At 44.7% G+C, this 24753-nt stretch overlaps 1 protein-coding gene across 1 annotated transcript; it reads right to left on the reverse strand.

The window, feature by feature from the left end:
• CHAC1 (ChaC glutathione specific gamma-glutamylcyclotransferase 1) lies at nucleotides 1-4170 on the reverse strand. Its single transcript, XM_073566673.1, has 3 exons — nucleotides 3971-4170; nucleotides 3849-3884; nucleotides 1-2219 (listed from the first exon to the last, which is right to left on the reverse strand). The coding sequence occupies exons 1-3, from the start codon at nucleotides 4157-4159 to the stop codon at nucleotides 1815-1817; spliced, it is 630 nt and encodes a 209-aa protein (XP_073422774.1). The 5' UTR covers nucleotides 4160-4170; the 3' UTR covers nucleotides 1-1814.
• Nucleotides 4171-24753: the final 20583 nt, after the last annotated feature.

A 24753-nucleotide genomic window follows, 5' to 3' on the forward strand; every position in this document is an offset into this window, starting at 1 on the left:
TATGATCTGACAGGTCTTCCTTTAATATAAATTTAATCAAATTATTAACATGTAAGCCGACACTTAACATATGGAAAAGTGGTGAGTGGACGTGCGACAGCGATGACACAACAACCAAAATTTATAGCAAAAATAAATGTAATAAAAAGTTGTTTTTAAATATGTTGGCAAATACATACACAATGCAAAGTGGCTGATCAGGCCATTACATACATTAAAGTCCATCTACTCATTTCAGTAGGAAAGACATTTAGCAGCAAAAAGTTCTTCTGTTAACTTTACCCCGGAAGTTCCCATCTTATGTGATCAGTGCGGCAGATTGCAGCCCTCCCAGGGGTATGTACCAGGAGATGAGGATTAGTAACAATATGCTTTGTCTTCTTCATTGATAATGTACAGTACTATGATGCCAGATACAGTACCATCACACAACAGATATTCCCTGAAAGTCAATAGTACAGTAATATACCAGCTTTCAATGCCACTAGTATATACAGGGGGAGTGCCCCATGTAGCCACAAAGCAGCATCAGCACCAAATGGATTGTTAGTGACAATAAATAGTGGAAATTAGTTTTTTTATGTGCCAACTGAGAGGTGGGATCCTACCCCTGATATAGGTTTACAGTTTTATATCTAGATGTTCCAATAGCTAGGCCACAATTCATAATGTGTGGGATTTTTTTTTTCGTTTCGTGACTGTTTTGGGGCCAAATTTTTCTAATTTTGAATCTTGTGCAGTCAATGATTTTTTTTCTGTTGTCTTTAAAGAATAATCATCATTTTTTTCATAAATCAAAAAGAAACTTTGTAATATATCTTAGAGAAATCTGTTTCTTTTAACTCCTCGTGATTGAATTCTCAATTAAAGGGTAAAATCTGTCTTCTCTGTAACTGTAAAACCAGATCAGAAATGACAGTTGGTGCTTATAATGTTCTATGGAGAACTGTCTCAAGCTCCTCCCTTCTCCGTAGAAATTTAAAAGCACCAACTGTCACCTCCTATCTCAGTAATGTGAAGATCTATCTTCACTGAAAACACATTTTACACCTGAACTGTGAGTAAAAAATCAGTCCAGGATGAGAAAGAAGCACATTTTTTTAAGCTACATGACAAAGTTTTTTTTTTTCACATGTGCTATTGATCTATGAAATAAAAATTGAAAGATCGTTCACTTTAAACTTTTAAAACAGTACATTCTGTATGTCGCAAAAATTCCAGGCATCTATAAAAATTAGTCCAGGGTGGCGGCACTAAAGGACATTGGTGTCAACATTTGGTACTTTAAAAATATAAAAAAAAAAAAAAAAAATAATAATTTCTGAGTCAGCCAAAGGCTTCTGGAAATCCCAAACTCTGCCCCCAAAGGCAAGCGCTAAAAAAAAAAAGGAAAATTTAAAAAAGACGCAAATTAAAAGAAGGCACAAATCAAAAATAGGCAAAAAAAAAACTCCACAAAAAACAAGGCGCAAATGTATTAATAAATGGGGCTGATAATCTAAAAGATATAAAAATTGTCATTTGACAGAGAAGAAGGAATGTGAACCCCAAACTGATGTGCAACTTGCAATGGTTAAATTAATGGAGAGGTAGTTGACTCGTTTGTCGAGGCCGGTGCGGTGGATGATCCAGGATCTCGCTTAGTGCAATGATTCTTTGTGGTGAACACTTAGTCCTGCATCCACTTCACATTCATAGACCTGATGGAGAACGTCGGATAGCGGTGAAGGAGAGTGGCTACTAGGCTGGCGGAGGGGTCCATGACCTATGAAGGAGAAATGTTCTGGTGACAAGGAGCGTTACCTGTGGCACAGTTAGGACACGGCCACAGGGTCGTCTGTAGTGTAGAAGCAGGGCAGGATGGCTACCAGCGCCTCCTCTATGGAGAACAGATGCTTGTCCTCAGCCTCAGGGCAATGCGTGTGCATAAAGCTGGCCAGGCGCAGCAGATACTCGATATTGTGGCCGGCCCGACCACTGCAGACTACAATCTGGGCGGCGATCTCTTCTTCGGGGGCCGGCCCAAGGTAGCCAGGATTCTGCGATGTGGCAATATACACTAGGGCCAGCAATGCCCCCTCTTCTCCTTCATCTTGGGGGTAAAACTTGACCAGCTTTGTTACGTAGCCCCCGAGGACAGACTCCCGGATGTTCAGATACTGAAGTGATGATTCAATCTGATCGCCTCGCACTTCATAGGCAACACCCCAAGTGCATTCCTGGAAGAAGAGGGGAGACGTAGAGTTAGAACTCCACCTACTTCACAAATAGATGAAGGATTGTCGGCCACATTAGGGTTAGTATATTACGGAATTTTCTACATCAGGGGCAAAAAATTAAGGGGGCTGCATTCAAGAACAAACAAACTATGCTTTGCTAACCCTCCCCTGGTCCAGTACTGAGTCTCCACTGGTATGGTCTGTGATTGTCTGCAGTGCTGGACCCAGGGAGGATGAGTAAAAAAAAAAAAAAAAAAGTGTTTCTTTTAAGCAAACTGCAGCCCTGGTGCGTTTTTTTCAAAAATGGAAAATCCCTTTAAACCATTGCCATAGCGCCCCTTTTGAATATATGGGTATGCAGAGCAGGGGCGACTAAGTGTAAAAATGGCCATAAATTCCCCAAAAAACATTACTGCCCAATATAGTTGTGATAAACATCAACAGCATCAGTCTTAGGCAGAAGTCCCCACCCCACGTCCTTCCCAAATGGTTGCTACACCATTGATGCAGCACTTTATCGCCAGGACATGCGCCCTGCAGCACTCTATCGCTGAGATCTGCGCCCTGCAGCACTTTATCACCGGGACGTGCACCCTGCAGCACTCTATCGCTGAGATCTGCGCCCTGCAGCACTTTATCACCGGGACGTGCACCCTGCAGCACTCTATCGCTGAGATCTGCGCCCTGCAGCACTTTATCACCGGGACGTGCACCCTGCAGCACTCTATCGCTGAGATCTGCGCCCTGCAGCACTTTATCACTGGGACGTGCACCCTGCAGCACTTAGGCGCCGGGACATGCGCCCTACAGCACTCTATCGCTGAGATCTGCGCCCTGCAGCACTTTATCACCGGGACGTGCACCCTGCAGCACTTAGGCGCCGGGACATGCGCCCTGCAGCACTCTATCGCTGAGATCTGCGCCCTGCAGCACTTTATCACCGGGACGTGCACCCTGCAGCACTCTATCGCTGAGATCTGCACCCTGCAGCACTTAGGCACCGGGACATGCACCCTGCAGCACTTTATCGCCAGGACATGCGCCCTGCAGCACTCTATCGCTGAGATCTGCGCCCTGCAGCACTTTATCACCGGGACGTGCACCCTGCAGCACTCTATCGCTGAGATCTGCGCCCTGCAGCACTTTATCACCGGGACGTGCACCCTGCAGCACTCTATCGCTGAGATCTGCGCCCTGCAGCACTTTATCACCGGGACGTGCACCCTGCAACACTCTATCGCTGAGATCTGCGCCCTGCAGCACTTTATCACCGGGACGTGCACCCTGCAGCACTTAGGCGCCGGGACATGCGCCCTGCAGCACTCTATCGCTGAGATCTGCGCCCTGCAGCACTTTATCACCGGGACATGCGCCCTGCAGCACTCTATCGCTGAGATCTGCACCCTGCAGCACTTAGGCGCCGGGACATGCACCCTGCAGCACTTTATCGCTGAGATCTGCGCCCTGCAGCACTTTGGTGCCGGGACGTGTGCCCTACAGCACTTAGGCGCCGGGACCTGCGGCACCCTAGGTGTTGGGAAACTACAACTCCCAGCATGCTGTTAGGATACTTTTAGCATCAGCACCGCACAAGTACACTTTTTGGCAATACAATGGAGACTTTCTCACCTGATAATCTTCCTGTAGAGTCACCACTCGCCCAGGCTGGAAATAGAAAGAAGTGATGGTGAGATCCCAGAGAAATGCGATGTAGAGGGATCAGGTAATGACACTAGACACACACTGCTCACCATTTCAGGGCTGCCTCTGTGGAAAGTGTCTCCCTGCCAGAACTTGCGGCTGTATCCGGGGATAAATCCAACTTTACTGGAAGTGAATGTGAAGTCCGGCCTCCAGACCAGGGAGCCATAGCCGAAGATCCAGAGGGATTTCTCGTGGGAGGGAGGCTCCCCCGTGGCAGTGATGGGCTGATCAGGCATTTTGGGGGAGATCGGACTGACAAGTGGTGCTGATGCAAGCCGCACAGGCTATATATACGCACACCGGAGCCCAGCTCCTCCCACTCAGAGGGCTCGACTGCATTTCCGACCAATAGTCATGCGCTGTCACAGAAACCACACCTATCGTTCTTATCTTCTGTCACCTGATTGGTCATAGTTCTGTTTTTTTTTTTCTCCGCAAGCTCCGCCCTTCTGCCGCTGTAGTGAGAATGATGCAACTGCCTCGATCTGTTTCAGTTCCTGGCAGAGCATAGAGCAAGCGGCCGGAGGATTGCATCAGGCGGGATCCGCCAATGCGGGGTCTCCTCGCACTAGAGGATTAACCCCTTCCTGTCTGGCCACTTGCGTCCTTCCAGCATGAGACTTTCCACTAATTCCTTCACATTTCCTGTGATGCACAAGATTAATGTCGCCCTTGGTGAGGATCCTAGGAGGGGCCCAAATAGGGTACCAAAATCCTAAAAAATGGTTCCTGCTGGATGGATGAGGCCACACTGCAGATTTGTCTGGACGCCCATTGATTTCTTATGCTACAGATCAGTTGGATTATAGGTCGCCGGTTACAAACGACGGGAAAATGCGACTTCTCTGAGGTTCGCCCAAAACAAGCCGTCGCCCAGCTCCACCCGCCGGAAAAGGAATCCGTTTCTGGAAATGGCGGCACGATCACTTTTTACGAGAATTTAACCTCTGTGCCCAATTTCAGTTTCTTGGCTGTGCAGAGAGGCCTTATCCTGTAGGCGCCAGGTTTGGGATTTTGGTCCTTTCATATTGAAGAAGAGATTTTGCTGGAATGGTTTGCGGGTGCCATGTTACATAGGCAGAGCCCTGAGGTGCCAGAACAGCTAAACTCCCCATAAGTGACCCCATTTTACAAACCAACCCTCAATGAGATACTCTAGGGGTGCAGAGGGCATTCTGATCACAATTACATTTTTACCATGAAAATGTTGTTTAGCCCAAGATTTTACATTTCCATTACGGTACGTACGTAAAAATGGCCCCATAATTTGTTACACAATTTCAGCTGATCGTAGCAGTACCCCATTTGTGGCTGTGCAATACTGTGTGGCCGCACAATTGGGCTCAGGAGGGACGGAGAAATGCTTGACTTTTGGAGTGCAGATTTTCCTAGAAGAGTTTATAGGCTCCATTGCCAGAGCCCCCAAGTGGCAGAACAAAAGAAATGCACCTCAAGTGAGCCTATAATGGAAATTATACTCCTCTCTGGGGTAAGATGGAGGGTGGCACTTGGATTTGAGCACACAGATTTCACTGGAATTCTTTTGGGGGGTAAAAATATCACTTTCCAGAGCCTTTATTGCTACCATTAACATGGACACACCATATAACGTGGACACATCTGTAGTAATGGCACCTGTTTGAACTTGTTATAAATATAAACGGCACCTGTCCACAACCTCAAACAGTCACACTCCAAACTCCACTATGGTGAAGACCAAAGAGCTGTCGAAGGACACTGGAAAAAAAATTGTAGCCCTGCACCAGGCTGGCAAGACTGAATCTGCAATAGGCAAGCAGCTTGGTGTGATGAAATCAACTGTGGGAGCAATAAAAAGAAAATGGAAGACATACAAGACCACTGATAATCTCCCTCCATCTGGGGCTCCATGCGAGATCTCACCCTGTGGGGTCAAAATGATCACAAGAACGATAAGCAAATATCCCAGAACCACACAGGGGGACCTAGTGAATGACCTACATAGAACTGGGACAACCATAGCAAAGGCTACCATCAGTAATACACTACGCCGCCAGGGACTCAGATCCTGCCGTGCCAGACGTGTCCCCCTGCTAAATCCAGTACATGTCCAGGCCCGTCTGAAGTTTGCTAGAGAGCATTTGGATTATCCAGAACAGTATTGGGAGAATGTCATATGGTCAAATGAAACCAAAGTAGAACTGTTCGGTAGAAACAAAACTCATTTTGTTTGGAGGAGACAGAATGCTGAGTTGCATCCAAAGAACACCATACCTACTGTAAAGCATGGGGGTGGCAACAACATGCTTTGGGGCTGTTTCTTTGCAAAGGGACCAGGACGACTGATCCGTGTACTGTACATGAAAGAATGAATGAGGCCATGTATCATGAGATTTTGCGTGCAAACCTCCTTCCATCAGCAGGGGCATTGAAGATGAAATGTGGATGGGTCTTTTCAGCATGATAATGATCCCAAGCACACAGCCAGAGCAATGAAGGAGTGGCTTCGTAAGAAGCATATGAAGGTCCTGGAGTGGCATAGCCAGTCTCCAGATCTCGACCCCACAAAAATCCTTTGAAGGGATTTGAAAATCCATGTTGCCAAGCGACATCATGCTCTAGAGGAAAGGAATGGGCCAACATACCACCAACAGTGTGTGCCAACCTTGTGAAGACTTACAGAAAACATTTGACCTCTGACATTGCCAACAAAGGATAGATAATAAATTATTGAGATTAACTTTTGTTAATGACCACTTATTTTCCACCATAATTTGCAAATTAAATCTGGATTTGTTTTCTCATTTTGACTCTCATAGTTGTGGTCTTCCTATGATGTCAGTTACACACCTCTCTCATTTTTTTAAGTGGGAGAACTTGCACAATTGGTGGCTGGCTAAATACTTTTTTTCCCCATTCTATATACTATCTACACAGCTCCTGTGTATAATGTCACTGGTGATCACTGTATCACCTGTACACTTTATACAAAGCTCCTGTGTATAATGTCACTGGTGATCACTGTATTACCTGTACACTGTACACTATATACAGAGCTCCTGTGTATAATGTCACCGCTGATCACTGTATTACCTGTACACTATATACTATCTATAGAGCTCCTGTGTATAATGTCACTGGTGATCACTGTATTACCTGTACACTGTACACTATATACAGAGCTCCTGTGTATAATGTCACCGCTGATCACTGTATTACCTGTACACTATATACTATCTATAGAGCTCCTGTGTATAATGTCACTGGTGATCACTGTATTACCTGCACACTATATACAGAGCTCCTATATATCGTATCACTGGTGAGCACTGCAGTACCTGTACACTGCTAAGCCCCACATAACTGTCACGTACAGACAGGGGACTATGGGCACCTACCTGGCACCTTAGTCTATTCCTGTCCTCCATATTACCCTGATTGATGGAGACATCTGGATCTCATACTTACCTATGCTCCTAACTTAACCCCCATTTGATCCCTACCCCACCAATGAAGGTGAAGGGCCGAAGTGTGTAGGAAAACACTAACCAGACAAACGGATAAAAAAACTACAATCATGCAAATACACTAACAAAACAGAGTGGGAAACAGGAGGTATCAGAAAGGGAAATCAAATTCATAGGATAAGGATTAACACGCAAACCAACTTCACCCAGGAATCTCCTGAAAAGCTCTCCAACTGCCTACTACAAACACTGAACTTCTCCTTCAGCACTAAACCAGGAAGTAGAAAAACGCAACTCCCAAGTGCCAGTAACCAGCATATATACCAGAGGGGAGTAGCCAACACAGAACAGCTGAGACATTTCAGTATGGAGAGCTCCAGGAGATCAACTGAACTGATTAACCCTTGCCATGACAGCAAGGAAACCTGCACTGTTTTATAGACTGGTGAAGCAGTTCTAATAAGTGCAGGAGTTCGTGTAACCATATGCCGCAATCTTCTGGCCCCTCTCTGTCATTCCCATGAAAATAACACTGCTCACACCACTGATTGGCAACTTCCTGTGTACACTGTGCATTGTCAGCAAGCTGCCAAACAATGGTGGGGGTGGGGTTACACAAATTAGACTGACTGACCTGCACATGACACCAAGTTCTGTAGTGATAATTTCCTGCTGATAAACCTCTGATTGTAATGAAACTACACTACACAGTCTAGTAAATGACACATCATTGGAATCCGGCTCCTTTTTGTTATATTATGCTGTTCTCACATTAACAAAAACCTGCTGACGGATTGCCTTTAAAGAGTGCACTGCTCCAAAACCTAAAGACTTCTTGATTGGTGGAGGGGTCTCCTTATTTATTGATGGCTTAGACCAGCCTTTTCGCTCTCCCAATTCTATGAGGCAGCTTTACCTCTTCTAAAACACTTAGCTGTGGACTGGCCATCTGCCTGACTGGGCATATTACTGGTAGGCCACACTTACCAAACCCAGAGTCATCCTTCCACTCCTCTGCCACTCCTTTTACATGCTCACAGACAACCCTTGTAACAGATACAGGTGTAAAAAATTGCATTTCTTGTAACCTGTGGGTCACAAAGTGACTTTCTTGACTTGCATTATGAGGCTGCAACATAAGCTGATACTTGGACATGCGATGTGTCACAATCCAAATTGTCACATAGTCTCATCCTCAGTGTTCATGGTCATCATGAACAAACAACGTTTTTTTGTGGTATTTATTCATGGGATTTTTGTTTTGCCAAAAATGTTTCAGCTTTCTGTTTCTTTGAATTATTTTTTTCACAGTTAAAGGGGCATTCCCATCTCCAAGATCCTATCCCAATAAGTAGTAGGTGCAATAATATCAACAAATGGCTGTAATTGGAAATGTATAGTTCTTCTGATTCGCTTTGTCGCTTACCCCATGTGCAGGGCACTGTAGTAGCTTAGATATCCAGGGTTACGAACACTTACATAGTGACAGTTAGCTTTTAGTGGTCGTAAATATGGATACCTAAGTTACTGTAATGCCCTGCATAGGAAAAGCGACATAACGAATCAGAAGAACTATACTACATTTCTAATTGGAGGTGTTTGCTAATATTATTATTGCACCTACAGTACTATGTATTGGGATAGGATCTTGGAGATGGGAATACCCTTTTAACCTTTTTTTAAGTGCACAGGTGTTTACCGGGCTTAGTGGTCCCAGTGGTCAACTGCACTTGTCACAAAAAAGGACAGCACTCAGATGGCATCTGAGTGCAGTCTGATTTTTTTTTTCATGGACCCGTACACTTGCATTGCTGATTTTGATCGCACCAGTCAGATCAAGGTCCGTCGTTTGTCCGTGACCTTGTATGGGCCACTTGGTCCCCGAAAAATAGCAGACATGTGAACAGCCCTATTCACTAATATAGATACGGGTAATATCCATCAAAAACACAGATAGTACTTGTATGCAAAAAATGAATATCTGAATGAGCCCTGATACTGTGTGTATTATTTCACACAGATGAAACCTACTGTATGTGCTAAAAACTATTTAACATGGAAATCCCCTTTAAAGTCTATGGTCCCGTTTCATTACGACTGACACCTTGTATGCGATTCGTCATGAATGTCTCCTAATGAATTTAGTGCATCTTATAGCTGAAGCGCACCTCCATGATTAATGTTACTCCAGCCAGGGGAGGGGTGTAACCAACATGGCGTTTGTGGATTATAATGAATTTGTTTAGCGGTCTAAGGTCGGTTTCACATTTGCGTTAAAGGCCGCATTGTTGGCCTGCGCACGGCCGCCGCTAAGCCCCGCCCCCTGCCGCACCTCCGCCGGTAGCTCCGCCTCCGGGCGCATGACGCTGCATGCGTCCCCTATCTTTATCACTGAGGACGCAGGCCATGCGTAGTATGCGTTTTGGCGGCGCCTGCGTCCTTTTGACGGTGTGCCGACCAGCGCCAAACGCAACCTGTTGCAATTTGGTTGCGCTCGACGCACCGTCAAAAAGACACATGCGCCGCCAAATGCATACTGCGCACGGCCTGCGTCCTCAGTGATAAAGATAGGGGACGCATGACGCATGCAGCGTCATGCACCCGGAGGCGGAGCTACCGGCAGAGGCGCGGCAGGGGCAGGGCTTAGCAGCGGCCGTGCGCAGGCCGACGCTGCGGCCTTTAGCGCAAATGTGAAACCGGCCTAAGCCACACCCCATCCCCACCCATTTTTCACAAAGTAGGAGGAGCTTTCCAGGACCGGTATATTAATGGCAAAAGTCACAAACATTTTGCAACATTTTCATCATTTTTATACCAGTTTTCTCGTGAATTGGGGATTACTTTTATTTGCATCATTTTGGTGTAGTGTTGTGCTCAGCACCTGTTAGAAGCCGTATCTGACACATGGTCACTGTATTGCGGCATTAACGATTACATTGTTGGTTGTGCGACCAGCCTGTTCAGAGAGGAACAAGACTGGAACTCTAGCGCCATTTATGGGACGTAGCAATCTTAAAAGTGAATACCAACTCTATAATGTGTCTTGCCACATGACTTGGAATAAGAAGGCAAATCAGACACTCCATATACAGACTCATTTTTTGGGGTGTTTGACCCTCATCAGTGCAATTTAGGAGAACTGGTTTGGCTGGGTGAGAGGTCTTTGACAGAGGGTCGATGGGGTAAAGTTCCTCCTTGTGGCTATTTGGATATTTAAACTCCATGAAGAGTATTGCATGGCCGAGAAGTCTCCTTACGCTGTCCTGGCACTCTCCACGAGGAGAAACGTTCCCACTTAGAAAGGCAGATTCCATGGGTTAGAGTTAGACAGTGGGTATGAGTTGCGTGGTACCTGACCACAGACTCTGGGGCAAACATACTACTGGTGCAACCTGTGCAGTAACAGCTTCTGGCCCATACAGTATTCATACACAGGGGCTCTATCTATTCTGTCTGTACCACCCCTACCCGACTTTATGTGCTATTTCCATTTAGATGGAAATCTAATCTTTGTATTTAGCCTTGGCTCATATGCCAATAAGGATGGTAATGGCCCTGTATTTCCTCAAGAACTCACAAAGAGGATATCTTGTCCCTGTGTATGAGGATGTACTGTGGGGGCACCAGGGGTACTGTGGGGTCCATTAATGCTGTACCATAATGTATGGGGACTCTAAGGGTGTGTTTCCACGGTCAGGAAACGCCGTGGTTTTGACGCTGCGTACAGCTGCAGCATCAAACATTCAGCGTCCAGATGTTACAGCATAGTGGAGGGGATTTTTAATGAAATCCCGTCTCCACTATGCATTAAAAGATGCAGGTGGCAGACCCGCGTAAACGGACATGCGGCACATCTTTTGAGAATGCAGCGTGTCTGTTTACGATGCGGCAACGCTCCGTAAATTTCCCATAGACAATCATTAGATGCAGTAAACGCAGCTTACTATGCATGTCTACTTATTAACATAAGTTCTTACCTGTCCCGCCGCCAGAAGTCTGCGTCCACTGCAGTTCTCGCGATAGCTTATCGTGAGAACTGCCATGTACATGACCTGGGGTTATCTCCAGTAGTCATCTACAAGCTCTGCTATATCTGGGTGTCATGCATACAGATGTAGCAGTGCTGGACTCGTCGTGGGACACTCGTGATAATGGACTGCGTTGGACAGGGCGTATACTGTTGGTTTGTTATTTTATTTTTATTTTTCAGGTGATCGAGGGCTACACTTGGATTTGGGCGTACAATAAAAATATGGAAAACTGTGTAGTGTTTTATTTAATTAAAATACTTTTTTCTGGCTGTGTCTTTTCTTTAACCCTTTAACTAAAGAATTAATAATGGATTGTCTTATTGACGCCTCTCCATTATTAACCAGGCTTAATGTCACCTTACAATCAAAGGTGACATTAACCCCTTATTACCCCATATGCCACCCCATATGCCACCGCTACCCGGCAGTGGTAAGAGAGAGGCTAAGTGCCGGAATTGGCGCATCTTATAGATGCACCATTTCTGGGGCGGCTGCGGGCTGGTATTTGTATTGGGGGGGCAATATCCATGGCCCCTTCCTAGGCTATGAATATCAGCCCGCAGCTGTCTGCGTAGCCTTTCTGGCTATAAAATATAGGGGGACCCCATGTCATTTTTTTGGGGTCCCCCTATTTTAATAGCCAGTAAAGGCTGTGCAGACAGCTGCGGGCTGATATTCATAGCCAGGGAAGATCCAAGGATATCACCCCTTTTCCAGGCTACAAATATTGGCCCCCGGTAGTCAGCTTTCCCTCTCTGGCTCAGAAAATTGCGCGGGAGCCCACGTTATTTCTTTTGGACCCACGATATTTTAATAGCCAGATAGATATCTATAGATACATAGCTATATCTATCTATAGATATATCTATCTATGTATTTATACATATACTAGCTGAAGAGCCCGGCGCTGCTCGGGCATAGTAACTAACTGTGGTTAGTTATAGCAAATTATAATTATCCTTCATCCCATAGTCCCGTGCCCATATACCCATCATACATATCCACGATCCCATAGTTGAGTGCCCATATACCCATCATACATATCCTCCATCCCATAGTTGAGTGCCCATATACCCATCATACATATCCTCCATCCCATAGTCGAGTGCCCATATACCCATCATACATATCCTCCATCCCATAGTCGAGTGCCCATATTCTCCATCCCATAGTCCCATGCCCATATACCCATCATACATATTCGCCATCCCATAGTCGAGTGCCCATATTCTCCATCCCATAGTCCCATGCCCATATACCCATCATACATATTCGCCATCCCATAGTCGTGTGCCCATATTCTCCATCCCATAGTCCCATGCCCATATACCCATCATACATATTCGCCATCTCATAGTCGAGTGCCCATATACCCATCACACATCCTCCATCCCATAGTCCAGTGCCCATATAACCATCACACATCCTTCATCTCATAGTCCCGTGCCCATATACCCATCATACATATCCGCCATCCCATAGTCCCGTGCCCATATACCCATCATACATATCCTCCATCCTATAGGCCCGTGCCCATATACCCATCATACATATCCTCCATCCCATAGTCCCGTGCCCATATACCCATCATACATATCCACCATCCCATAGTCCCGTGCCCATATACCCATCATACATATCCTCCATCCCATAGGCCCGTGCCCATATACCCATCATACATATCCGCCATCCCATAGTCCCGTGCCCATATACCCATCATACATATCCTCCATCCCATAGTCCCATGCCCATATACCCATCATACATATCCTCCATCCCATAGTCCCGTGCCCATATACCCATCATACATATTCTCCATCCCATAGTCCCATGCCCATATACCCATCATACATATTCTCCATCCCATAGTCCCATGCCCATATACCCATCATACATATCCTCCATCCCATAGTCCCATGCCCATATACCCATCATACATATCCTCCATCCCATAGTCCCGTGCCCATATACCCATCATACATATTCTCCATCCCATAGTCCCATGCCCATATACCCATCATACATATCCACCATCCCATAGTCCCATGCCCATATACCCATCATACATATCCACCATCCCATAGGCCCGTGCCCATATACCCATCATACATATCCTCCATCCCATAGTCCCGTGCCCATATACCCATCATACATATCCACCATCCCATAGTCCCGTGCCCATATACCCATCATACATATCCTCCATCCCATAGGCCCGTGCCCATATACCCATCATACATATCCGCCATCCCATAGTCCCGTGCCCATATACCCATCATACATATCCTCCATCCCATAGTCCCATGCCCATATACCCATCATACATATCCTCCATCCCATAGTCCCGTGCCCATATACCCATCATACATATTCTCCATCCCATAGTCCCATGCCCATATACCCATCATACATATTCTCCATCCCATAGTCCCATGCCCATATACCCATCATACATATCCTCCATCCCATAGTCCCATGCCCATATACCCATCATACATATCCTCCATCCCAAAGTCCCGTGCCCATATACCCATCATACATATTCTCCATCCCATAGTCCCATGCCCATATACCCATCATACATATCCACCATCCCATAGTCCCATGCCCATATACCCATCATACATATCCACCATCCCATAGTCCTGTGCCCATATACCCGTCATACATATCCGCCATCCCATAGTCCAGTGCCCATATACCCGTCATACATCCTCCATCCCATAGTCAACCATTATAACAACATAATGAGCAGCGGGGCTTGCAACCTATGATGACATCAGCGTCGCCATGGCAACCATTATGACATCATAATGAGGGGCGGGGCTTGACACACACACACACACTTTTTCCCCATTATGTAGATAGGGGCAAAATTGTATGGTGAATTGGAATGCGCGGGGTTAAAATTTCGCCTCACAACATAGGACGCTCTCGGGGTCCAGACGTGTGATTGTGCCAAATGTTGTGGCTGTAGCTGCGACGGTGCGGATGCCTATCCCGGACATACACACATACATACGTACATACACACACTTGAGCTTTATATATTAGATCTATCTGTCTATCTATCTCATTCCATCTATCTATCTATCTATCTATCTATCTATCTATCTGTGTATGTAATGGAGTGTGCAAACAGAAGAAAACGGGAGTACAAATACCCATATAAAATATTAATTTTATTGCACAATAAATACTCAATCCAAAATTGTAAAAGTATTAAAATTTACCATATACAAATTCCAAAGTGAAGGACACATGACCTTACATCTGACACATTTACAGATTTTATATAGACCTGGGATTCAGAGTTTATAAAACTTCCATATCGATATAATCCATATATATACACCTATTATAACACTGTCATAGTGCTGGGCACTCACAGAGATCACTGTGGGTAATGTCAACTGAAATGTAATTATATCTCCATAGATATGGCCCCATAAAAATCCTAAAAGTTACCACAAAGAGCACACCCAGCACAAAAAAGAATCTCACCCAAATTGGTCCCAGTAAAAGGTCAGATGGTGCAGCCCCAACGTGCGTTTCACCCCCTGAGGAAGCCCACGCGAAACGCACGTTGAGACTGCACCATCTGACCTTTTACTGGGACCAATTTGGGTGAGATTCTTTTTTGTGCTGGGTGTGCTCTTTGTAGCAACTTTTAGGATTTTTATGGGGCCATATCTATGGAAATATAATTACATTTCAGTTGACATTACCCACAGTGATCTCTGTGAGTGCCCAGTATATGGTAAATTTTAATACTTTTACAATTTTGGATTGAGTATTTATTTATTATTATGCAATAAAATTAATATTTTATATGGGTAATTGTACTCCCGTTTTTTTCTGTTTGCATAGTTCTATTTGGAATGCACCTTTTTAGTGGTGAATTTTATTGATTTAACCCCTTTTTTCTGGGTTTTTATTCATTGTGTGTAATGGAGTGTGGGTTGAACAAATGTTAAAGGGGATGTTGGACCAGAAATGACAGCACAAATCTTTTATCTTTATTTAGCTTACAAAAACACATACAAATCAGCATAAAAAACGCATAGAAAACGCAGGTGACCTGCCAGTGACATCAGGTGCAGATTTTACCTGAGTCAAATCCTGAGCAAATCCTGACCATGGAAACATACCCGTAGGCTATGTGCACACGTAAGCAGAAAATTTCTGCATGAAAACCGGACTGCTTCCCAGAAAACGCGCGGTTTTGCGCGTTTTTGCCGCAATTTTTTCCAGAGTGTCCCCAGAAACATAGAAAATAGCCAGAAATGCGGAATTTACCGTAAAATTAATGCGCATGCTGTGTTTTTTTTTTACCGCAAAGCGTTTTTTTTTCGCTGTAAAAAACGCATCAATATGCACAAAAAGTGCAAAATGCGTTAAAATGAATGGGATGCTTCTTTTAGGCGTTTTTTAAGCGGATGTTTTGGTAAATCCGCGGGAAAACCGCGCAAAAAAAACCGCAACGTGTGAACACAGCCTAATGGAGTTTACTAGGAGCAATATTTCTGGGTGGGTGCATATAAAGGACATGGCAAAGTTGGGAAATGGTTCAGTGTAAAATGGAAAGTTGCCATGGTGTGCAATGCAGGTATATGTCCCTCTTTACTGTCTTTCAAAGTTATGGGGTACGCTCACACCTGCTGATTGGCTGCAGCGCTCACAAGACATAATGTCACATGACTGCTGTCGGATGGGGAGAGCATCTGTTTTTTTTTTCTATTTTAATTGGGGAATACAGCATTTAATAAGGGTTAGGCCAAGTAGTGGACAACCCTTTACGTTGCATAGTTCCTCTTGCCTAGTCAATAATATCAGGGTTTTATCATACATTCCACTCACCCACTTGTTTTTGTATTTTTCTTTATATTTGTTCTATTTCCATAGTGTTTATAATTTATTATGGAAAATTATCAATAAACAGGTTAAACATTAAATGAATATGATCTCTGATATCTCTGATCTATTATCACATGTGGTTGTGTCATTAGCTAAACATAAGAGGCAGAGGGAAGTTCCCGGTTTAGGTTTGCCCTCCTGACATCTAGTGGACAATCTGCAGAATACACCGTCCAGGAAATTTCCTTCCCCTCTTAAAGGGAACTTGTCATTAGATTCATTCTGTCCAAACCATGAGTCCGAGCCTGGCTGTGCAGCTGCAGCCAGTTATGTCTTAGTTTGAAATCACTAAGCGCGTCTTGTCTCAAGGAACCGCTGTAGAGCCCCACATGCCTTCTGATGGTGGATGGAGCTGGACTGATTCTCGACAAGACCTGGCAAGGAGGACCTCAGTTTTTCAAGAATATATGTCGTATCCCGTAATATTTCATATCCTGTACCATGGTGACAAATTAGAAACTGCTGTACATAATTATATTGTATGTTAAGAAAACCCATAACGCATAACTCTCCTGTATTATTACAATTCTAACACAAAAGCATTGTATCATTCTGAAAATTCAGTCCCCCGGGCTGTTTTGTGTTCATAGTAGGAATCCAATATATTTCTCTTAAACACCTTTTTCTGCCAATCACGGTCCCTTTCTGAACAGTTAACCTTTTCAATTCCATAGCAATTTAGGCCATTCAAATTACCTTTATGTATTTCTACAAAGTGTTCTGTGACTCTTAAAGACGTGTATTACCTTAGTTAATATTTATGTTCCAATATATATATATTTTTCATCAGTTCTCTCGTTTAAAGCCACCGGAAAGGCGCGTCGAGTCTGCGTCCATGATGTGGGGTTAGTATTCCTTTATCGTGGTTCCTGCTAACAATGCTGCTTTATTTCATCTGTGCTCTCCTGACATCTAAACTGAGATCGGTTAAATCGGCCATCAAGTGTAGGAAAAGATGAGGCTCAGCTTCCGAGCCCAGATCAAAGGCAGGGACACAACCTTTGAAGTAATTATATGTCAAAGGTTGTGAAAGGTTTAAATGGGTATTTGGAGGCCTTTGTATATTATATATTACCTATTTTTATATTTAGTGTATTATACCTAACCCTCTTATTCCCTTATTTACCTATTTGTTTATTGATCTGCAGGTGCAGCTTTAGGCTCCACATTTCTGTTGCCATCAGGGAGCGTTGAATCATTATCTGCACTGCGTGTTTTATTTGGTCACTTTAAATTCCATAGCTACTGGTGGGGCAGAAGAGGCGGTCACCCTGGGTGCAATCATAGTGGGGCACACCCGGATCTAGCACTACCTTTAATGTGCATAGAATGTCAATACAGTTACACTCTGCGGTAGAGCAAGGAGCCATTGTGTCCCTACCATACCACCACCCATTCTGTTGGCCACAGGTCACTTTTGGCTTGTGGTCTGCAGAATGGCCGAGGGGGACACACATTGGAGTCCCGATGGCATAATGACATCACCTCAAAAAACGTTGTGGGAATTAGCCCTAACCATAGATAAATAGATCATAAAACCTAGCCTCCTACTCTCCATAAATAATTGGCCCCCAAGGGTTGCCTTGACGTGGCGGGAGGGTTTGTACATTCTTTTGATCAAAATTATGTTTACTAAATACCCTTATTATTATTACTACCTTCATGCAATTTTTGCAATTTATTTTTTACTTTTTCATTGTAGGATATTTGCTTTTTGTTTTTTGTTTTCTCTGTGTAAAGGTCATGTGCTCATATGCATTTACATTTTGCATGCACATTAATTTACTTTTTGAGCTCAGACCCAGTTTCTCATTTAGTTCATTGTGCATTCTGTGCATATAAGGGTGAGACCGCTCCCTGTTTCGATGTTGGAAAATCCATCCTGTCTGGCCTAAGCTGTTACTGGTGGTTCAGTCCCTCGGTCCTTCTTCACATTTACATCACTTAGCAAGTGAAAAGGTTTTAAATACAAGAGTTAGGACTGTCCCACAAGGGTTGCCTTGACGTGGCGGGATGGCTTGAACATTATTTTGATCAAAATTATGTTAACTAAATACCCTTATTATTATTACTACCTTCATGCAATTTTTGTAATTTATTTTTACTTTTTTATTTTAGGATATTTGTTTTTTGCTTTTTGTTTTCTCAATAATTAAGGTAGCATACATGCAGAAAAAAAACAAAAATATACTGTGAAAGAAATTGGCATTCCACCATGTTTAACCTTTATTGTGAAATAGTTAGGAAAGTATACATTTTTGCTTTTTCTAGCAAAATAGAGCTCATTCTTACAAATTAAATTTTGCATAAACTGAAACAATTTTAAAGAAGAACCTCACCTGGCCAACGCAGACTGCACCCGGCCAGCACAGACTGCACCCGGCCAACGCAGACTGCACCAGGCCAGCACAGACTGCACCTGGCCAACGCAGACTGCACCCGGCCAGCACAGACTGCACCCGGCCAACGCAGACTGCACCCGGCCAGCACAGACTGCACCCGGCCAACGCAGACTGCACCCGGCCAACGCAGACTGCACCAGGCCAGCACAGACTGCACCCGGCCAACGCAGACTGCACCCGGCCAGCACAGACTGCACCCGGCCAACGCAGACTGCACCAGGCCAGCACAGACTGCACCTGACCAACGCAGACTGCACCCGGCCAGCACAGACTGCACCCGGCCAACGCAGACTGCACCCGGCCAACGCAGACTGCACCCGGCCAGCGCAGACTGCACCCGGCCAGCGCAGACTGCACCCGGCCAACGCAGACTGCACCCGGCCAACGCAGACTGCACCCGGCCAACGCAGACTGCACCCGGCCAACGCAGACTGCACCCGGCCAACGCAGAGTGCACCCGGCCAACGCAGACTGCACCCGGCCAACACAATCCAGCATCAAAGAGGTAAAAGAGGCTTGTTTATATGTTTTCCACAAATGTTTGCACACTTGAAAAAAGCAGCATATACATCCAAGCTCAAGCACATATTTAGTAGAACCAAAGAAACTCGGCAGAGTGTGGGGAAGAACCATTGAGCAAAGTTTTGAGCTCTTCTGGTGCTAGAGGTAAACTGGGTATTCTGACTATTCTGCCAGAGCAGCACATTCTTGTTCATTCACCTTCTTATTTAACCCCTTTACTCCCAAGGGTGGATTTCATGTTAATGCCCGGGCCAATTTTTACAATTCTGACCAATGTCCCTTTATGAGGTAATAACTCTGAAACGCTTCCATGGATCCCAGTGATTCTGACACTGTTTTTGTGATGGTCAACGTGTGACTGGACACTCCGCCTCCAGCAGGGCGAATTTCTATGGCACACGTGACCCTGGATACACCGCCTCCAGTAGGGCAAATTTAAATAATATAACGTGCAGCCAGATACACCGCCTCCAGCAGGCGAATTTCAGTATTACACGTATAACTGGATACACCACCTCCAGCAGGGCGAATTTAAATAATAAAGGGAAACACCAGGGATACTGATACAATGGAGGGCCCTGCGATAGGTAACGGGGACGTAGAGACCTCCTGCACTCCCCTGAGTCAGTGTCTCTACACGCCTAACGATCCCTAGGCCAGTTCCGCAACGGGCGCCGATCAGGATACCTGAAATCCCTAGCTCGCCGTGAACCAATCCCTTACTAGTGAAATGGACGGTGCAGAAACTAATTCCACCACTGCACTGAAATACACAAAAGGAAAGTTACAAAACAGGGGTAACACCACTTAGCTTTGCTCTGTTGCTCTTGCTCCCAGCAACAGAGTCCAGAACCTCAGTACAGCTTTCCTCCAGAATAGCTGCTGCTTCACCAAGCTTTGTCAGAGCTGCAAGGAACTCTCTCTAGCTCCTTCCACATCAGGACTCTCACTGAGCTGCCAGGAACTCTCTTTAGATCCTTCCTCCACCAAGGATGGTTGAAATGAACACTATCACCAACAGTGAGTGAGAGAGCAAGACTCACCTATATAGTTAAACCAGCAATCACACCTGTTAGTGATAATCACGTGCACTAAACTAAAGTAACCAGAGTGCAATGACCCTACTGGCCACCGGGGGCAAAACTAGAACTGAAATCACCACAGTGCAATGACCCTAATGGCCACCGGGGGCAAAACTACCTTAAAGTCAAAGGCTTGAAGGAAAAAAAAGGTTACTAGTGCATTTATCTGTCAGAATCCAACCTGGATCATGACAGTTTTCTCATGACATATTGTACTTCATGCTAGTGGTAAAATTTCATTCATAGAACTTGCGTTTCTTTGTGGAAAAAACGGAAATTTGGCAAAAATTGTGAAAATTTTGCAATTTTCCAACTTTGAATTTTTATGCTCTTAAATCACAGAGATATGGCACACAGAAAACTTAACAAGTAACATTTCACATATGTTTACTTTACATCAGCACAACTTGGAAACCAAAATTTTTTTGTTAGGAAGTTATAAGGGTTAAAAGTTGACCAGCGATTTCTCATTTTTACAACACCATTTTATTTTTAGGGACCACATCACATTTGAAGTCACTTTGAGGGTTCTATATGAAAGAAAATACCCAAAAGTGACACCATTCTAGAAACTGCACCCCTCAAGGTGATCAAAACCAGATTCAAGAAGTTTATTAACCCTTCAGGTGCTTCACAGGAATTTTTTGAATGTTTAAAAAAATGAACATTTAATTTTTTTTTCACAAAAAAAATTACTTCAGGTTCAATTTTTTTATTTTACCAAGGGTAACAGGAGAAATTGGACTGCAAAAGTTATTGTGCAATTTGTCCTGAGTACGCTGATACCTAATATGTGGGGGGGAACCACTGTTTGGGCACATGGCAGAGCTCGGAAGGGAAGGAGCGCCGTTTGACTTTTTCACTGCAAAATTGGCTGGAATTCTGATCGGATGCCATGTCAAGTTTGGAGAGCTCCTGATGTGCCTGAACAGTGGAAACCCCCAACAAGTGACCCCATTTTGGAATCTAGACCCCCCAAGGAACTTATTTAGATATGTGGTGAGCACTTTGAACCCCCAAGGGCTTCACAGAGGTTTATAACGTACAGCCGTACAATTTAAAAATCATATTTTTTCCACAAAAATGATCTTTTCACCCCCAATTGCTATTTTCCCAAGAGTAACAGGACCCCAAAAGTTATTGTGCAATTAATCCTGAGTACGCTGATACCCCATATGTGGGGGTAAACCACTATTCGGGTGCATGGCAGAGCTCGGAAGGGAAGCAGTGCCATTTGACTTTTTTGGCTGGAATTGAGATCGGACGCCATGTCACGTTTGGAAAGCCCCGATGTGCCAAAACATTGGAAACCCCCCAATTCTAACTCCAACCCTAACCCCAACACACCCCTAGCCCTAACGCTAGCCCTAGCCCTAATGGGAAAATGAAAAAAAATACTTTTTTTATTTTATTATTTTTCCCTAACTAAGGCTGGTTTCACACTTGCGTTTTTTTCGCGGGATTTTAGCGCTAAAAAACGCATGCTTTTTTTTCCCTATACTTTGCATGGGATGCGCTTATGTGCGCATACACACGCGTTTGTATGCGTTTTTGCGCGCATGCGTTTTTTTGCGGTATACGCTTGGGCGCACAAAATGCATCCTGTTGCATTTTTTGGGCGTCCGACTTGCCTCAAAAAAACGCATGCGCGCGCAATGCGTTTTTTTACAGCAAGACACCCATTATAATTCTATGGGTGCGCATATGTGCGCATTGGCATGCTTATGTATGCGTTTTTTTGCACATGCTTTTTTTTGTTAACCATGGAATTTAGGGGTTTGGGTTAGAGTTAGGGTTAGTTAAGGGGGTTTAGGGTCAGGGTTAGGGTTAGGGTTAGGGTTAGTTAGGGTTTAGGGTTTGGGTTAGGGTTAAGTATGGTTTGGTTAAGGGTTAGGGTCAGGGTTAGGGTTAGGGTCAGGGTTAGGGTTAGGGTCAGGGTTAGGGTTAGGGTTAGGGTCAGGGTTAGGGTTAGGGTCAGGGTTAGGGTTAGGGTTAGGGTCAGGGTTAGGGTTAGGGTCAGTGTTAGGGTTAGGGTTAGGGTCAGGGTTAGGGTTAGGGTCAGGGTTAGGGTTAGGGTTAGGGTCAGGGTTAGGGTTAGGGTTAGGGTCAGGGTTAGGGTTAGGGTCAGGGTTAGGGTTAGGGTCAGGGTTAGGGTTAGGGTTAGTAAAGTCATGGTTTGGGTTAGTGTGAGGGGCCACCTAATGTTTGGAAAAAACGCAAACGCGGTAAAAACGCACTAAAAACGCATACAAACACATAAAAACGCTGCGTTTTTTTCATGCATGCTCATAAAAATGCTTGAAAAAAACGCAGCAGTTGTATGCTTTTGTATGCATTTTTTCAATGCGTTTTTTGCGGGAAAAACGCGCTGCAAAAAAAAGCAAGTGTGAAATTAGCAAGGGGGTGATAACGGGGGGTTTGATTTACTATTTATGGCGGTTTTTTATATTTGGCAGCTGTCACACGCTAAAAGACGCTTTTTATTGTAAAATAGTTTATGTATCACCACATATTGAGAGCTATAATTTTTCCATAGTTTGACCCACCGAGTCATGTGAGGTCTTATTTTTTGCGGGACGAGTTGACATTTTTATTGGTACCATTTTCGGGCATGTGACTTTTTTGATCGCTTTTTATTCCGATTTTTGGGACGCAGAATGAACAAAAACCAGCGTTTCATGGATTTCTTTTGTGGGTGCGTTTACACCGTTCCGCGTGCGGTAAAATTGATAAAGTGGTTTTATTCTTCGGGTCAGTACGGTTTCAGCGATACCTCATTTATGTTTTGTCGGTTTTATGCAATGAAAACAATTTAATATAAAAAATAATTATTTTTGCATCGCTTTATTCTGTGAGCTATAACTTTTTTATTTTTCGCTGATGACGCTGTGTGGTGGCTCGTTTTTTGTGGGACAAGATGACGTTTTCAGTGGTATCATGGTTCTTTATATCCGTCTTTTTGATCGTGAGTTATTGCACTTTTTGTTTGGCGGTATGATAAAGATTTAGTTTTTGCTTCGTTTTTTTATTTTTTATTTTTAAGGGGTTCAATAAAGGGGTTAACTAGTGGGACAGTTTTATAGGGCGGGTCGTTACGGACGCGGTGATACTAAATATGTGTACTTTTATTGTTTTTTTTATTTTCAAAAAATGAATTTATTAGGGAATATTTTTTTTTTTTTTTAATTTATTTAGCGATTTTTTATAAATTATTTTTACACTTTTTTTTAACTTTATTACATTGTCCCAGGAGGGACATCACTGTCATGTGACAGATCGCTGATCTGTCACATCACAGATCGCTGTGACAGATCAGCGATCTGTCACAGGCAGTGCTGCAGGCTTCCTCATGCCGGCGCTTTGCAGGCATGAGGAAGCCGCCTCCCTGCAGGCCCCCGAAGGTCCCCGCCGCCATTTTTGATTCGGGGACCTGCAGGGAATGAGACCCCCGCAGCAGCGCTGCACATCGCGCTGCTGTGGGGGTCTCAGGGAAGCACGGAGGGAGACTCCTTCCTGCCGATGCTTCCCTAAACCCCCGGTACACTGCGATCGTGTTTGACCGCAGTGTGCCCGGGATTAACATGTCGGGGCGGTCAGTGACCGCCCCTGACACATAGTGCCGGGTTTCAGCTGTGATAATCAGGTGAAACCCGGCCGCGATCAGCTGCGCTCCCCCCGTGAGCGCAGCTGATCGTGCTAGACGTACTATTCTGTCCTTAGGACTTAGGTCCCAGGTCACATGGACGGAATAGTACGTCTAATGTAGGAAAGGGATTAAAGGGGTTTTCCAGACTTGGGCTTCAAGTCTGCAGTCACTCATTGTGACTGCCGACTTCTGAATACTCACAGCACGCACAGTGTGACCTATCAGGATTCGTCAATGTCGGCGCCAGGCAGTCATGTGATTCCAAGTATTTGCATACTTCAGGCCACATTCCTACTAGACATGTCCTGCTTTGTTCATTTCACTTGTATTGAGTGAGGCTGCGCAAGTTGCAAACTTGCGTTCATGCACCCGCCTATCCCATTGCTGGAGAATCCTGACAGTGCGCACCGTGAGGACTCACAAGTGTTCAGTCACATAATGCAACTGCAGACTTGAAGCCCAAGCCTTGACAACCTCTGGTTGCATTTTAAAGTTCTCTTTGGTTCTCCATGACTGCCCTGTCATTGTTTTCCACTTATGTCTTCTGCCACTGCCATGGCAGAGCCATTCCACCCCTCATTTCCATGCTGTTTTGTGGTGCAATCCTGTACCTTTGCTGCCACGTGTAACATCTGTGCTGATTTGTGCTGCCTCTGTTTCCGCTTTGGCCGCTTGACAGTGCCAATACTGTTTTTTCCAGGGGATTTTTGTTGCTGATTTATAAGGGAGCCATGGGGTTAATCTTGACCTAGTTTTTTCTTACTACTTCGTGGGCAGGGCGGCC

The sequence above is a fragment of the Dendrobates tinctorius genome, unplaced genomic scaffold (genome assembly GCF_039654945.1).
Source record: "Dendrobates tinctorius isolate UK_male_01 unplaced genomic scaffold, ASM3965494v1 ptg000019l, whole genome shotgun sequence".
In the NCBI taxonomy this organism is placed as follows: domain Eukaryota; kingdom Metazoa; phylum Chordata; class Amphibia; order Anura; family Dendrobatidae; genus Dendrobates; species Dendrobates tinctorius.